Below are 16,254 nucleotides of genomic sequence, written 5' to 3'. Positions count from 1 at the left end.
CAGGGGCAGGGGGACCTCTACTCTTAGGGGACTCCCCTGACTGGGTCCAGCCCACCACCACGGCCTCCCCTAGTTTAGAATCACTTGGTCAGCAAATCCCTTCCCAGCAGTCCCCAGACCAGGGCTGGATTAGGTGACGAGGGGACAGGTGACTTGGGAGGCCTTCCTCAGAATCCCACATGCCCCCCGAGTCCTTTTCTGACCCACTGTGCCGGGTCCCCACCCCTTACATCCTGGGTTGGTCCTTAGGGAGACGCCCCCCTCCCCACTGTCTTTGTTATCATTGCACCTGCTTCCAGACTCCCACCCCACACCGTCCCGACAATCCTGAGTCCACCTTGAAAGAACACAATTTCCACTCCTGTGCCTCACTCTCAGGGACAGGATTAGAATGTTTCAAAGTATCTTTTCATTTTCAGTTTATGTAAACTTACCCAAGTGAACAGTTGTTTGCACAGTCCTCCCACCTGGCCCGTGGACCTTCTACAGCAAAATGGGCGGGCCTCCTGAGCTTCTAGGTTTAGGGGCACGTACACAACAGACCCAGTCACAGTTTATTTAGCATAAGAAACACGGCCCCAGCGTGGCTGTGCCCCACACCTGGAGGAGCCTCTGTGGCTCAGGGACAACTCGGAGTGATGGCTGTATCCTGTGTAAAGTCATGACATACATTTTCATACCTTTGTGCTAATTTGATTGGTACCTGCTTCCCTTTGACCTGTGTTATTCCTGCCTTGTAATAACCTATGCAGAACTCTCAGGCACAGAAATGAGCAGACAGATAAATCCAGGTCTTCCCCCTGCTGTATTCGCCACTGGTGTTACATTCTGAGGAGGCTTTAACCTGGTCTTCCAATACTTTTCACGATCCACAATGGTATTCCAAGTGACTGACTTATGTGAGGTCATTGGATCTTCCTAGACTGCTCATTCCTGGTAACAAGTCTTTTTCCTCCTCATGAAAAGTAAACGCAGCTTCTCTGGTGATGCCAGGACATGCTATGGTGAGCCACCGTCTCTCCCATAGCCCTTCAGTTCTCTCTTGGTGGACAATCCACCACGCTGGTTATTTCCCTTGTACACCAATGGCATGAGTGCAGTTGCAAGGTATGTTTGGTTACCCCACAAAACACTAGGTCCCCCATATTGTTGCTAGAGAAGTGGTAGTCCCCCCTCAGTGTAACTAAGTCTGGGTAGAGACCACAAGGCCTCCTAGAAACTTCCTTCTGCCACGTGGGGCCCCTTCCCAGGAAATTCATTCCTGCCATGTGAAGTCTATGTTTTGTTCCCACAGTGACCCATCGTCTTCTTCTATCCTGTTCAATAGCTTTCCACCCACAGAAATAACTACGTACCTGTGCCCAGCACCCCAGCGGGGGCCTTTGGTCCTTTAAACCAGGGACATTTCTTAGCATGAGATCATCAAGGTGTACAGTTACTCCATGACCATCCAGCTGAGAACTGAACAACACACAGTCTGATGGCCTCGTGGAGAGTGGTTCCTGGAAACCTCTTCCCAAAAGAGAGCCGGTGCAGTAGAAGCAACCTGAAAACTAGGAGTCAAAAGTTACTGCTACCTAACCAGAATTTCATCTCATCACCAACAACTGATCCAGTTTGTCATCCTGTCACATGAGCAAAATATGTCCCAGTTCAAGGCCACTCAGGACTGCATGCACCCATTTCACTCTGTCAGCCTCCAAACTCGAGGTTGTTTGAGCAAACATGTGACACCACCACTTTGTGCATCTGGCATAACTGTGCTAAGGGACAGTACCACTCAGGAGCTCTGAGCCTTTGTTGGGGCTCTGATGTAATGTCAGATTTCCTTACCTCCCTTTGTTTTTCCTCAGCCCCACCTCCTCCTTATCCCCACTTATCCCTGATTTTCACTCAGATTCCCTCCTTTGGATGGGAAATTAGGGTCAGCCTGTGCTGTTACAGGTCACTGGCAGGTGAGCACGTGTCTCTCAGTCAACCCCATTTGCAGAGTGTGGGGTCACACAGGGGAGGACTGGTGGGGCACCTCAACCACCAGGCAACACAGTTGCGTCACTGTCACCCCAGTGTTCCAGATGGGGTCAAAACACGGGTGCTCCAGCTGCTGTCAGGAATTCTGGGACAAATATTGTCAGGTAGAACTACAGTGTCTTGCTTAGGGATCACCCCTGCTCCTGGGGCAGGAAAACAGAAAGTTGGGATAATGTGAGGGAGAACTGAATAGTGGTACTGGCATCCCCCACACCACTTCCCTCAAGTACTGGGGCCTCTCCCCGGGCCCTGCTTGTGTTGAGTGTGAGCGCACCCTCAGGATGGTTTATAAGCAAGTCCTTCATGCCTTATCTCCCCCACTGAAATAACAATCCTGTAGACTGCCATTCCAAGTCTCTTAACTAACCACCGCTCAGAGGAGGATGGGCAACACCGCATGCCCATGTGCTGGGCTCTGTCTCTGCCCGCTGTTGCACCCACAAGCTGGAAGATGTATTCTTTGGTCTAAGAGAACGTGACATGGTGGTCCCCACTGGGGAGGCCCTTACTCCTCTCATCACAGTTTCCATTAGTTCATCAAGCCTATTTTTAGAGTGGCCACTTTGAAGACCTTGTCCTGAAATCCAGTGTCTAGTCCCTCTTATAGTTTCTGTTGCCTGTTTTTTCACCTCCACCAAGTATTGGTCATACTTTCCTGTTTCTTTACATGTCTTATTAATTCTTTGTTGGAAGCAGGCTGTTTTAGATAAAACTGGGTATGTGGACCTTCCTCACATCTCCTCTGGGGATTTTTACTGTTATCTGCTTATCTGCTTGGCTTCTTATTTATTTGTTTACTAATTGTCCGAATTAATTTAATGAAGTCTGCTCTTCCTCCACCACACTTCAGTGTTAATTGACGACATCACAGAACATTGTTTGTCATGGAGGGCGACCCTGGGCATGTCTCCACTCTCCCTGGGGACAGAGTGGCTGTGCCCAGTCTCTGACCATACTCCGCAGTGAAACTCCACAGTAACTGTGGGCTGACAAGCCTGTTGCTCTCCACAGTGATCCAGGGCATATCTTGCTGAAGAGAAAGATCAAGTCAAACGTGGGCTCTACTGAAGTAATCCATGAAGGGTTGGTTAATCAGTATTTGTGATTCCTTTTGATCCCTAGGGGGTCCCTACTTGTTTCCTCAGTTCTTGACTGCAAACTACCAGCCAACAGTTCAGGCTATGTCTCCAATGAACCTACCAGTGTCTTCCCACCTGCCCTTCACTACACTTTCTGTCCATTTTTGGGAGACCATAGACTTGATTCTCTCCACCGTCTTTACACAGGAAGTCAGCTCCTGCAGGAGAGATTACCAGCTACTGGAGGACTGGCCTACTGGTACCCCCAGTCAAATTCTCTGAGACTCTGTTTTTGGTCTTGTGTGGGGATCAGGGCATACTCCCCCCTGAGTGGGATCTCCATGGTAGGAGCTGAGCTCTCAGCAAGTGTGGGGAGGGGCACGGTCTCAGGTCTCCCTGACCAGCCTTTTCTGGTGTGAGAATCCCACACTAGGTTGGTTTTGTGCCCATGAAGAGTCTCTGTCCCATGAGTGGGGGCTGGGAAGACGAAGGGATCCCCCACTTGGCTGAGTCATTCACCCATAATTTAGGCTCAGCACCAGGTAGCTGGGGAGCAGGGTGAGGAATGCTGATAACCTGCCCCTCCAGATCGCCCTGTGGTGGGGCCCTGGGGAGAGAGGCCACCCTGTGGTTGGTCATGGATGCCTGCATCTGGAACCTTCTTGTCCATGAGCTGAGCAGGGGAGGGAGGAGGCTGATCTTGGTTCACATGCCACAAACTCTTACTCTTCTTGCCAAACTCTTGTAGATTTTCTTGAACAAATGTTTCTTCATTTGCTACATATTCTCACAGCTATTTCCAGAGACTTGAACTGGTTGTTCAAAACAATTTTCCCCAGTTCCACAGAGCTTGTCACACTGTCATGCCAGAGAGAGAATTCCCCATTAGGGTTTTCTCCATGTACTTTATTGTGAGATATGGTTATCAACGTCAAATAAAACATTTTCATCACTTGCTTCTATTCATTTGTCTTCTTAACCAATTCTTCATTTTTCCTCCACAAACCATTGTATGCCACACCAGAGGAAGGGAAGGATTCTTAAATGCCATGGCTAGATACTGGCATATTCACCCGTAGTTGCCTACAGGATGCCAACTTTGGAATCTCCTGTGACATGCACTTGTCATCTTAGTAGTTATTTCTTAGCCATCCTCTATGTCAAGCTTTTTGGGAATATCGGTCTGGATGTCCTTCATGGGTCTTCAAAGCTCCTGGGCTTCACTGCACCTGCAGGGCCTGCCAGCACAGCCTGTAGCCCCCGCCCCTGCCTGTGTGGCTGGTGGGGCCTCGTGCACTGAAAACACCCATTCGTGTTAGACCCTCTACTGATTGCAACTGGGGGGCAGAAAAGAATTTGTTTTACTTTATTCTCACAATTGGAAGCTGTATATTTTAGAAATTTGCTTTGGGATTTTAGGATATTGTCTAGTTTGTCAGAGTTTGATAAGTAAAAGTTATAAAAATTATTTATTTTCATTTTATTTTGCTTTTAGAGGACAAGGGTTCATTGTTTTGTGGGCTTGAAGTTTGCACTTGCCAACTGTTCTTTTACAAATTAGTTCATTATAGTTCCTTTTCAATAAATATTTGGAGTGAGGCTTAAGGAAGCTGGAAATGTCCAAATCCTTTGTTGGACATGGGTAAGAGGTATTTCTAATCAGGTCACAGAGCAGTGTGTCAGGGGAATGTTGTAACACCAGGGGACTGGCAGAAACAGAGAGGAGATGCATGTGCTGCTGCACGGAAATCAGAAATGGGCAGGCGGATTTCCAAACTGAGGAGAATCAAGAAAAGCAGGAGAAAGCAACAGCACACACTATGGGACAGCATTTTACATTTCAAGGGGTAGGATAGGCCAGATGGATTTTAAAAGAAGTTATTAAGTGTGAGATAACTCGGGCTCTGAGTATCACAGCAGTCCTCAGCTGTGGGAACCTCCCGCACCACCTGCCCACACGGCCCCCTTCTGTCCACAGTGCACATTCATCTATTAGAAGCAGTCCAATCTGTTCGGGTACACCCCCTTCACGGGTCCCCTGCTCATGCTTCCTGCTGTCTGTGCCGTGTGGCCCTGCAGGCCTTCTCTCTCTAGGATCTGTGGAGACAATAAACTTTGTTCTTTCCTCAACCTCTGCTGTGTCTCCTCTTGTGGCTGAACTTGACTGAGCATCACAATACTGCCACTCTTAAAATTCTCATTCGTGATTACAAGTCTGTCTCATCTTTGTATCACCCACTTGAGTTCTGACAGAATCCCTGTCCATCAGAGTGCTGGAGGAGCCCTCTTCAGCCGTCTCAGCTGGAGCTGGACTCCCTGCACCAGCAGACTGAATGCCCTTGTTGTAACGCCCTTCACGGTTGTGCTGAAGTCACTTTTTTTAGTTTTAATATTCTTATATTGCTCACCTTTCCTATACTTTACAAGCAAAACAAGATTATTATAGAAAAAAAATTTCACCCATCAATACCCAGAGAGAGCTAAGGATAATGATTGGGTGCATGGTCATTCAGATATGCATAATGAACACTTTTAAATTCTTTTTAAAAAAATGTTTAGATCCTCACCTGAGGATATGTTCATTGATTTTTGAGAGAGAGGAAGGGGGAGAGAGAGAAACATCCATCGGTTGTCTCATGTACCCACACTGACTGGGGACTGAACCCACAATCTTTTGGTGTAGGGGACGATGCTCCACCCAGCTGAGCCACCCAGTCAGGGCACTGTGTTTATTAGTTTTGGTGAGGACAGTATGATGGCATTGAACACAGCTCACAGTGAGTACCAAGAGGTGACATGGTTCATCATCTTTTTTTTAAAAATTTTTGCTGCTAATCTTTGAAACAATAGAGCAAAAATATTTACTCTCAAAAATCTTAGATTTCTTGTGTATTATTAATACTTATGTGGATTACAATTTTGTATTTCAGTAAGAATAAATATTACAAAGCATAAATGGCATCATCATTAGTGATGGACCTCTATTAAATGAAGGTGAATTTAGGAATAAAAATGTTTGCAAATCAGAATTAGATGCAAATCCATAGCAATACCTAATATCTTTTTAATATTATTTCAGCCGAGACAAAAATTCCTTCTTCACAGGGCTTCAGTCTTGTCTTAGTTTTTCCAAGACCACTTGCCACAGAGCATTTCAATGGGCTAGGTGAGAAAAATAAAATAATATAAGCAATGATGAGAAATTAGAAGTGTTCATGACTGTTCCCACCCTAACTTGCCATGGCACACCTTTTTTTTAAAGGGTTAATTATTTTTTAAAGGATTTTATTTATTTATTTTTGGAGAGGGAAGGGAGGGAGAAAGAGAGAGAGAGAGAGAAACAGCAATGTGTGGTTGCTGGGGGCCATGGCCTGCAACCCAGGCATGTGCCCTGACTGGGACTCGAACCTGCGACACTTTGGTTTGCAGCCCATGCTCAATCCACTGAGCTATGCCAGCCAGGGCTCATGGTACACCTTTTTAACTGTACAATGCCATTGTAGGATGTACTCCACCAAAACAAGGGAGCAAACCAAAAAAGAGGGAGACATGACATGAACGAACTAAGAAGTTTAACACTGGATCTTCAGGATGGCAAAGAGGAGGCATGTGTAGGAGGCCAGCACCCAGCACGGGGGCCGCACTAAGATCAAACACAGAAGCCACAAAGGTGACAAGCTGGTTGAACCCAGTGGCAGCACAGGCCAGCACGAGGACAGACGGGATCTCACAGAAGAGGTGGTAGACCTCACAGGGCCAACAGAAGGGCAGCCTCAGGACAGCAAACACCAGGACAAGGGCCAGGAGGAAGCTGAACGCCCAGGATGTTTAGGAGCAAATCTCATTTTATTTGTCTCATTAAGTCATAGTCCTGTTCTTTCAAAATGATAAGAGTATGTAGAGTACACTATTAATAATTACAGTGTTGAGCTCTTATTATAATCCGTGGATTCTGCTAAGCATTTTGCACATAGTATTTCCTCTCAACAAACCCTGAGAATTTAAGTAAGCTTTGTAAGAATTACTCAAAGAATTTAAGCATGCTTTCCAAGAAGGAAATCCATACATTTTCTTCTTCAAAAACACTTCACATACACATAAAACATAATTTTAAAAGTAGATATTTCCCTTTGATGCAGTTTAAGTATTCAGGTTTATATCAGAACAGAATTTAAGGAAAGTTTTGAAAAAGCCTTTACACAACCCTTCTCACTACTTCTTAACTGTGTTCTATCATTTCCTAATTGTGTTGGATTTCATGTTTGACCAAAGTGGTTATTTAACCCACCTCATATCTCTTACTTGAAAAAGCACATTATTACTGATAATTTATAGCCACATATCAATGGTTAAACAGTCATCACAGCAATTACACAGTCTGTTCTTCTTTGTAAGAATGTTCTAAGTTTTGGTCATTTCCCCATAGGAGTCAAGTGACTCAAACAATGACAGAAAATGTGTAATTCTTCCTAGGACTCTCAGCTACATCCATTCTGATTTCTTCCTCTTGTCTCCACCATCCAGGATCCCCACCTACGCTGCAAAGGCAGAGAAACACAGAGGCAGAGAAAGCTGCAATGTGTCTGTGGGTTTCAGCCTGACATCCTTCAGGGTTCCCTTCTCCTTGTTGGTTCCATCAGAGTTACACCCTTAATGCTCTTCCCCTTGAAGTCCTGGCTCATGCTCTTCCTAACATAAGTTGTTGATGCCTCAGAAAACATCAGTGTCCAAGAAATATGTGGGAAAACAACCAAATATTTTAAATGTAGACCAATTTTTTGAAGATGACAGTTGTTAAATTTAAAATATTTCCATAATTGCTATGTAATCAGTCTCAAGTCCTTTGTTTTAAATATTCTGCCAATACCTTGTTTTCCTCAATAAAATTTTGCCTTTGATTATCAAATATATAAATTAATTTCATCTTCTTCAGAATATCCCTCATGACCATAGTACAAGTGCGTGCACCAAGCAGAGAGTTGGAAGAAGGGTTCATTTCTGTGTGCAGCATCCTCCAGGGGAGGGAGCAGGACGGGCTTTCTCGGGTGGTAGTCACAGGACAAGTTCATGAACATGAAAAAGATGCCCTAGTCGTAGAACACATCTCTGTATCCTGGGCACATATCAGGTGAGGTAACACATTGGGTCTCTTCATGCTCAGCTATTTTTATCAGTGAGGCTCTCACAAAGGTCTCTCCTTTCCCAGCCTCCTTCTCAGAGCAGCATTGACTTCTCTGTTCCTCAGACTGTAGATCAGGGGATTCAGCATGGGATTGAAAAGGCTGTGAAACAGGAGGAGGTACTTGTTCTGCTTCTGGGGGTCCCCATGTTGGGGTCCAACATAAATGATCATGGCTGTGCCATAAAAGAGCCCCACCACACAGAGGTGGGAGGAGCAGGTGGAGAAAGCTTTCCAGCGCCCCTCTGCAGACTGGATCTTCAGGATTGCATGTAGAATGTGACCGTAGGAGACCACAATTGCGGACAGTGGTCCCACCAGCACTGACACTGATCCTGCCAAAACCACAACCTCGTTAAGGTGGGTATCAGCACAGGCAAGTTTGAGAACAGCTAGAATCTCACAGAAAAAGTGATTCACCTTCTGTGGCCCACAGAAGGGCAATGGTAAGAGTAACACCATATCTACTAGGGCCGTGAGAACTGCTGAAATCCAGGAAGTCACTACCAGGGTGATGCAGACTCTCCAGCTCATGATGGTAGAATACCGAAGGGGCAGGCAGATGGCCACGTACCGATCATAGGACATCACCAGCAGGAGAAAACATTCAGTCCGAGCAAAAGTCAAGAAGAGAAAGGTCTGTGTCAAGCAGCCAGCAAAGGACATGGGCTGGGCTGGGCTCAGGAGGTTGACCAGCATCTGGGGCACTGTGTTGCAGGCATAGGCTATGTCGACAATGGCCAGGTGGGAGAGGAAGAAGTACATGGGGGTGTGCAGGCGGGAGTCCAGTGAGATGAGCCCCAGGATGACCCCATTGCCCAGCAGGGTGAAGACATAGAACACAGAGAAGAGCCCAAACAGGAGCACCTGTATCCTTGGGCTGAGTGGGATACCCACTAGGAGGAACTCAGTGACAGAAGTCTGGTTGCCCCCCATTTTCCTGGGAAAGAACAAGGGAGAGAACTCACCAGGTCTGAGTGCCTGAGGGACGAGTTTAACATGATAGACGTGTGTGTGTGTCATCCTTTCCTTCCTCAGAGAACATCATCAGTGATACCGCTCTCCTGTTCATCACTTACTAAGTGAATACTGTGCACTCTCAATGACACGGAAAGAATTGTTTCACCTTCATAATGAAATGCCAGTGTTCTATTACAGTGTTCAGTCAATCTTGCCTTTGTTTCCAAACTTCCACCACAGTTCCTAACACGTTAACACTCCTACTGTCTCCCTAACAGTGGACACTGTTTCACTCACACAGCTGCTCTGGAGGCTTCTCCGAGAGAAGTCCCGACCCGCAGTGCACACACAGCCACCGTGGGGAGGGGGCTGCAGCCCTGAGTCTGCACCCACACGGGAGGGTGGGAAGGAGCACCAGGAGCCTGTGGGAGATCCTCCTATCAGGGAATCTCACAGTTTTGTGCTTTCATTAGATGCCTTATGTGTTAGCCTGGTAATTCTTTGTTTAAAAAAATATTTTATTTATTTATTTATAGAGAGGGAAGAGAGGGAGATAGAGGGAAAGAGAGAAACATCAATGTGCAGTTGCTGGGGGTCATGGCCGGGAACCCAGGCTTGTGCCCTGACTGGGAAGGGAACCCGAGACACTTTGGTTCGCAGCTCCCGCTCAGTCCGCTGAGCTACACCCGCCAGGGCTAGCCCTGTAATTCTTACTGCCAGCATCATCTTGAATTAAATTGACAGAATGGCAGGCAGGCTGCCACAACTTTAACTGGATTTAGGGGAGAGAACTTTGTCTTTTGACTTTTGTACCCACAGACATTCTACTCTGATCATGCTGCTTCATAATCGGATATTACCCATCACAAACTTATCCCTTACGAATATTTATATTCCATTCCTGTATGTGTGGATAAAGTCCATGTTATGGATATAGTTACACACACACACATATTCACACACATGCACTGGTATCCTTATGTGCATATATATGTATATCATGTGATTATCTTGAGCATATATGTGCATATTATGTGAATATAATCTTTGTTATATTTTATCCCTATATGAACATTTATATTCTATGCCTGTGTGTGTGGAGAATCTATATGTTATGTGTATAGTTACATACACACATATGTGTACACATACACTTGAATCCTTATTATGTCGAAGACTAGTTGCTATTTCCTATATTATTTTCTACTCAACTTCACTAGTAAAATGATGGTTGGAATATTTCTTGATGGGTCATGGCCTGGGATTTAAAACTACTGATCAATATCCAAAGCTACAGCTAAAGCTCTACTTATATACTCATATCCTTAGAACCTTTAACATATTTTAGAGATTACTTCTAACATGAAAACATTATTCATCACAAATCTTTCCTTTCTGGGGTTTACCCATCTTTAGAAAAGAACTTGCACCAGGCAGGGAATTCTGAGGTTTGACTTGTAACAATTAAACCCCTGCTTCTGTTTCCTTGTCTCTCTGACTCCATGTCCTTCTTCAGTCCTGCACCCATCTGAATTTCACAAAAATAAGAATCGGACAAAAACTCATAGCTGTGGTCATATATCGATTCTCCATTCCAATTTCCTCATAAGTTAATATTTGCAAGGTTTAATAAGCAAAAGTGTGAAGGTTTTACCCTGCTTCAAAGCAAGAATCAGAATTCACAGCAGAAACACTGGGAGGTGATTTTCTCTTAGTCTAAGAAATAAGGCCATAACAGTTGGAACCACCTTGGTGAAGAAAACTGGTTGTTGTAGTAGGACTGAGCTTTATGTCAGTGGATGTTTTAGCTCAGGGATTTGGATGCCCATGATATGGGAGAAGTCGAGGAAGAAAAATGCTCAGGTCTCTTCTAACTATAGGACTCACGGGCCCTAAATGTACAGAAAAGTGTTAGCTGTTTTCATTTCAGCTTTGTTGCCACTTTGGAGTGAACAAAGACAGCAGTGCTATCACTAAATTTTCCTATGGCAAAGGACACAATAAACTAAAGCAGAAGGACCAGTGACTGTCATCTCATCTTCCTCCTATCTGCTGCACAGAGCTAACACACAAAACAAAAATCCACAGATACTTACCAAACATGTTCAACATTCGTCCACACGTCTTGGCTGAGGACCTACAAGACAACTCCTATCTGCTGGTGTATGGAACCTGCTTGGAGCGACCAGTCTGTTAAAAGACTCAAAAGATGATAATTCTCACATTCAAACAATTCGCCAAGTGGAAGTTCACTTTCAAAAATAAAAACTTCCGGACCTTTTTCTGTAACAAACTTATTTTGTGGTCAGTTTGGTCCATTATTTTATGAAAACACGACTGAATTTCATGGGACAAGGGAAACACTTTGAAGCAAATCTCTCAAACGGCTAATGTATCTTATCGTTTAAACAAGGAATTTCACACTAAATGTATCAAAGTAAATGATCCACATTAGCTGTCTCTAAACGAGATGGTGACTTAAATGATCCTATTAGCCACATCTATAATTAGCAAACATCTGTCACTGAGAGACCACAATTCCCTTCTGCACTGTGATTTTTCTTCACAGCCTGTCTGAAATTGAATAATGAAAAAAGACTGCACGACACGCAAAACTTACCGCAGACTTAGAGCTAAAAACGAGAACCAGCTGAATGTGACTTGGGTTGAGCCAAAACACCCTAATAAAGAGAAAAGTATCTGTGAGTTAGTGTGGAAATTGCCATCTCATAAGGATCTCTTAGGAGAAAAGGTACACAAATAAGGAGATCATTTATTCTCTGCTCAGCCCCACCACCCCTCAATATACTGCTGAGTGTATGGTGTAGGGAGGGAGAAGGACCCGCCAGGCACACTGCCATCAGCTGCCGTCCAGGGGAAAGGGGTCTCCAGGGACTCATCTCTGCTGTTCTCCACAGGGACACTTGTGGCAAGATGGTGCATTGGTGATTTCTTCACTCACTGTGGGATGTGTGTTCATCTATTTACAAGCTCTAGAATGATTCCTGGGATTCCTTCACACATGACAATGACCACACCTTGCATTCACCATGGCTCAAGAACTCAATTTTTCAACCTACTAACCCTCCACACAGAGTAGGTGGTACATGCAGCAGCTGAGGATCAAAGGTTGTTCTTATCCTCAGTCTTGGCTGAGTTTTCTCTCACACCTGACTGGAACATGTGTCCTGTGTGTTTTTTCTCTTTGAATCAAATGGGAATCCAACAGGGAACAGAAACTCTGCTGGTGTGGTTTGATAGTACACAGACTCGCATACAACACAATGGTTACCAGGATACTGGGGAACTACAACACGAAACACAGAGCTCTCAGATGAACAAGCAGAACTGTGTGAAGCTGCCATCCCCAGGGTTCAAGGGCACAGAGCAGAGGTTGGGTGATTAGAATCCAGGTCAGAGGAGTTGGGATTCAGACTTAACCCTGTGAGGAGTAGGGCTCCCCAGCAGCACTGTGGCCCCAGCAGGGAATGATAAGGCTTCCCATGGGACCCTGAGTGAGTAAGGCTGGGCAGAGGGGCTTTGCTGCCACTGGGACAAGGCTGACAAGAGCAGCAGGCAGACAGGAAGGAGCAAGGTCCTTTTCCCTGCCCCAGGCTCCCAGTCTGCTTCAGAGCTCCCTACCTACACAACACAAGCAATTGGATGCCATGAAAATCAATAATCTGCCCTGGCTGGTAGGTCAGTAGGTTGAAGGATTGTCCCATAAACTGAAAGTTCCCTGGTTCTGTTCCTGCTCAGGGCCCATATATACCTAGGTTGAGAGTTCGATCCCAGTGGGCACACATACGGGAGGCAACCAATAGCTGTTTCTCACCTTTATGTTTCTCTGCCTCTCTCCCTCCCATCCCCTCTCTCTAAAACTTCCAGAAGCATGTCCCTGGGTGAGGATTAAACATAAAAATCAATAGTCCAAATGTCCCAATTTGGTTAAGAAAAATCGTAAGCTGGATACTGGATCCTGGGGTCTGAAGTTTATCAATATAGAACCACCTCCCCATCACTCAGACTGAGAGTTCATTCAGGGACAGACAAAAATTACTTAAGAACACTGACTGGAATATGAGGTTTAGCTGTGAAGCACAGAGAGGTTTGCTAATTCCTTACATTGAAGCGAACGTGCTAGCTAGTCACAGGCAGCCCTGTGAGCCCCAGGCCTTGCCTCTAAGGTCCAGTCTGCGTCACACTGACAGTGCACAGGGGCAGAGGAGAAGCTGTGCTGCTCCATAAGGGTTGACGACCAGAGGGAAGGAGGGCTGGGCAGTGACAGCAACTCAGTAAAAGTCAGAGAGTTGCTACTCTCTGGTACGTGCACGCATAAAAAACACTGATAATGGGACGTTCTTCACGGACTGGTTATGATGGCTGGAGAGAGGTCGTGTGTGAGGTGCTATCGATGTGTAGTGCACAGCACTGGGTGAGGGACTGACAACCACGTTAGCTGTTGTGATAAGAGCCCATCTGCTCTTCATATTCAGTGAGCTCTGCTGCCCACAGCAGGTAGGTAAGAGTTGGGTGGCTTTTTAAAATGATGTTTTGTGTTATAGTAGTTAAAATCAAGGTAGAGATAAAATTGAAGATTTTTTTTACATGTTATAAACTTCAGTAGATAAATTTGTTTGCATTTATTAAATTTTCATGTATATGTTCACTTAAGTGTAGATGGTGTACAAGATAGTACTGGTTAGATTAATTCTAACCAGCGATCCTACATCCCCAATCCTTCCTATATCCCGAAACTTATTTTTTAAAAGTTGTAAACATTCATCATCCTACTACTCTGCAACCGATACTATACTACTCTGTGTCATAGATTTCGCTATTTACTGCATGTATATGTACCATACGTGCAGTTACCTAACATTTGAAATCATTGGTTCCCATTTTCCCTTTAAATCTTACAATAATTCTTTCCTATATATCTGTAAAATCTCTCTATCCTTTTAAAGACTGTATAAATAGCTCATTCAGTTAATGTGAAATAATTTGACTAATTTATCATTGTGTTAAAATTTTGTTTACAACTTTTATATTAAGGATAATTTCAGAGAGAAAAAAAGAGTGCTACTGAGTATCACTACTCCCCAAGGGAAGGGCACACACTTACTCCTCTGATCAAGTCCCCTGTGCGCTCTCAGTGTGAGATGGAGAAAGACTCTGGAAGCAAGTGGCCACCCCCACCTCAAAGTGGGTTAGAAGGTACAGTTTATGGTAACGCCCTCAGAGGCCACCTAAAGTCTGTGGGCACATCCCTGACCACTGTGTTGGAAAAGTGGAAGGAATGAGTGAAAGTCAATCTGCCACCAAGGCAGGAGAGCCAGCTACACTCTACTAGTCACCTACAGGGTCTGGTAAAATGTCTTCTGTCAGGATAAGCTTTCTCGTGAGGGAAATGACACAGACCTGGACAAACCAGGTGAAAGTGCTGGTGAAAGACACTGGGGAACATGCAAAGAGTCTGTACATCTACATCATTCACAGCTCAACACTCAAAAGTTCCTGGGGACCATACACAGCCCAAACTGTTTCTCTGAGACCCAGAGCCCACCTCTGCCCTTAGCCAGCTACTGGCTCAGCAGCTTGCCCGCAAGGTTGTAAACAGTGAGCTAGGCATTCACACCAAGCAGGTAAAGTAAAAGAAGTCAACCTATTTAGCACCCGCATTTGTCCCCAACGACCTCAGAAGGGAAAGCACCTGAAGTGTGGGCAGGTTCCTGCCTTCTGGGAGCTCCTGTGGGAACTGCAGACCCTCCCCTTTGTTCCTGATTGAAAATGGGGCAGAATCCTCAGAAAACGGGGTTTTCGTCTTTAATGGGCTCACCAAAGGTGGAAGCCCTTGGGTCTCACTGGAGTGTGGACCCTGACATGCAGTGTGTGCCCCCCCCGCCACCAGGAAGGGGACAGAGCAACTCTCTTCTCCTGTTTCTGCTCTCGAGCCCGCAGGACAGCACAGCCACAGACAGCCACAGAGCACTGCTCTGAGCTGACAGCACTCACTGCCCAACCTGGATACTCAGTGCTATTTGGGCTTTGCTCATCCCAGCACCGCCCTGGTCCCCAAAGCTGGTCCAGGTGAACCCCTAAGGAAGCAGAACCAGTGTGACAAGGAGTAAGCTCCTGGCATTAATCTTGGTGTTTAAGCTGGGTCCCATGAGTTGCAGCAGAGGTGGCATGAAAGGACCCTGAAAGACCAGCAGAGTCCAAGAGGTAACTCAAGGTGTTGAGATGCTGTAGACAGCAGGTTACGGAGGCAGCAGGGGGTGGCCTGGGGACTCCAAAGTTGGTGAGGTGTCCCCATGGGGCTTATTAGAATCTACCTGATGGAGTGTTTCCCAGGGCACAAAGCTTTGGAGGTACCCTCTAATCTCTATCCTGAAGTGGGGAGATTGGGAGTCCAGCCCCTCTGGGGACGGGAGTAGGGACCCTCTCTCAGGTGGCTTCCCCTCAAAGCTTCATGCCTCTTCTGGGATCAGGAGAGGATCTGCTACCTAAGACTTTGTCATATTTACTTGTGCTCTGTTGCACTCTCATACTGAATGTGATGGAGTCAAAATGTTATTTTGGAAATCTCATATCAATAAAGCATGCAGTTGACAAACTAATTCGTTCATTACAGTGTGATTCCTGACTTTCTGGGATCACAACTTCAACTTGGAAAAGCTGACTTGACTTGGAAAATCAAGTTTAGGAACAAGTCCAGCTGTGCTCTAAGTCTACATTTCCATGGTGAGAAGAAACACCAAAAATGGCTTCTGATCATATGAGAAGCCTAGGACATATTGGGCAATCCAAAAGTACTGGCACTTTTCGTCTTCCCTTTTTGTCTGATATTACAGGTGATCTTCAGAAAATGTGAAAAACAGAAAACTGACATATAGGTGACAAAATTAGTAGCCAACTGATTCTGTGAAAACAGTAATTTAGGATATAGTTTTCCAAGTTTGTCATCATCTGACCATCAATTATAAAAATAAAAAATTAGAAGAC

The 16,254-nt window shown here is 45.3% G+C and overlaps 1 protein-coding gene and 1 long non-coding RNA gene across 2 annotated transcripts in view; both read right to left on the bottom strand.

Annotated features, from left to right (window-relative positions):
- LOC118497212 overlaps nt 1-16,254 on the bottom strand; it is a 28,332-nt gene that overhangs the window by 2,714 nt on the left and 9,364 nt on the right. The window contains exon 2 of the long non-coding RNA XR_004899744.1: nt 11,519-11,526. This is a non-coding gene — a long non-coding RNA (uncharacterized LOC118497212). The remainder of the gene's footprint in view (nt 1-11,518; nt 11,527-16,254) is intronic.
- LOC114507795 (olfactory receptor 2A25-like) lies at nt 8,293-9,225 on the bottom strand. Its single transcript, XM_028525804.1, has one exon. The coding sequence runs from the start codon at nt 9,223-9,225 to the stop codon at nt 8,293-8,295; it is 933 nt and encodes a 310-aa protein (XP_028381605.1).

This window comes from Phyllostomus discolor, chromosome 10 (genome assembly GCF_004126475.2).
Source record: "Phyllostomus discolor isolate MPI-MPIP mPhyDis1 chromosome 10, mPhyDis1.pri.v3, whole genome shotgun sequence".
In the NCBI taxonomy this organism is placed as follows: Eukaryota; Metazoa; Chordata; class Mammalia; order Chiroptera; family Phyllostomidae; genus Phyllostomus; species Phyllostomus discolor.
The sequence above is the reverse complement of the archived record's forward strand: the minus strand, read 5'-3'. Positions and strand labels throughout refer to the sequence as shown.

Excerpts from the sequence above, each read along its gene's own strand:
- LOC114507795 (XM_028525804.1), bottom strand. The coding sequence starts at position 9,225 with ATGGGGGGCAACCAGACTTCTGTCACTGAGTTCCTCCTAGTGGGTATC.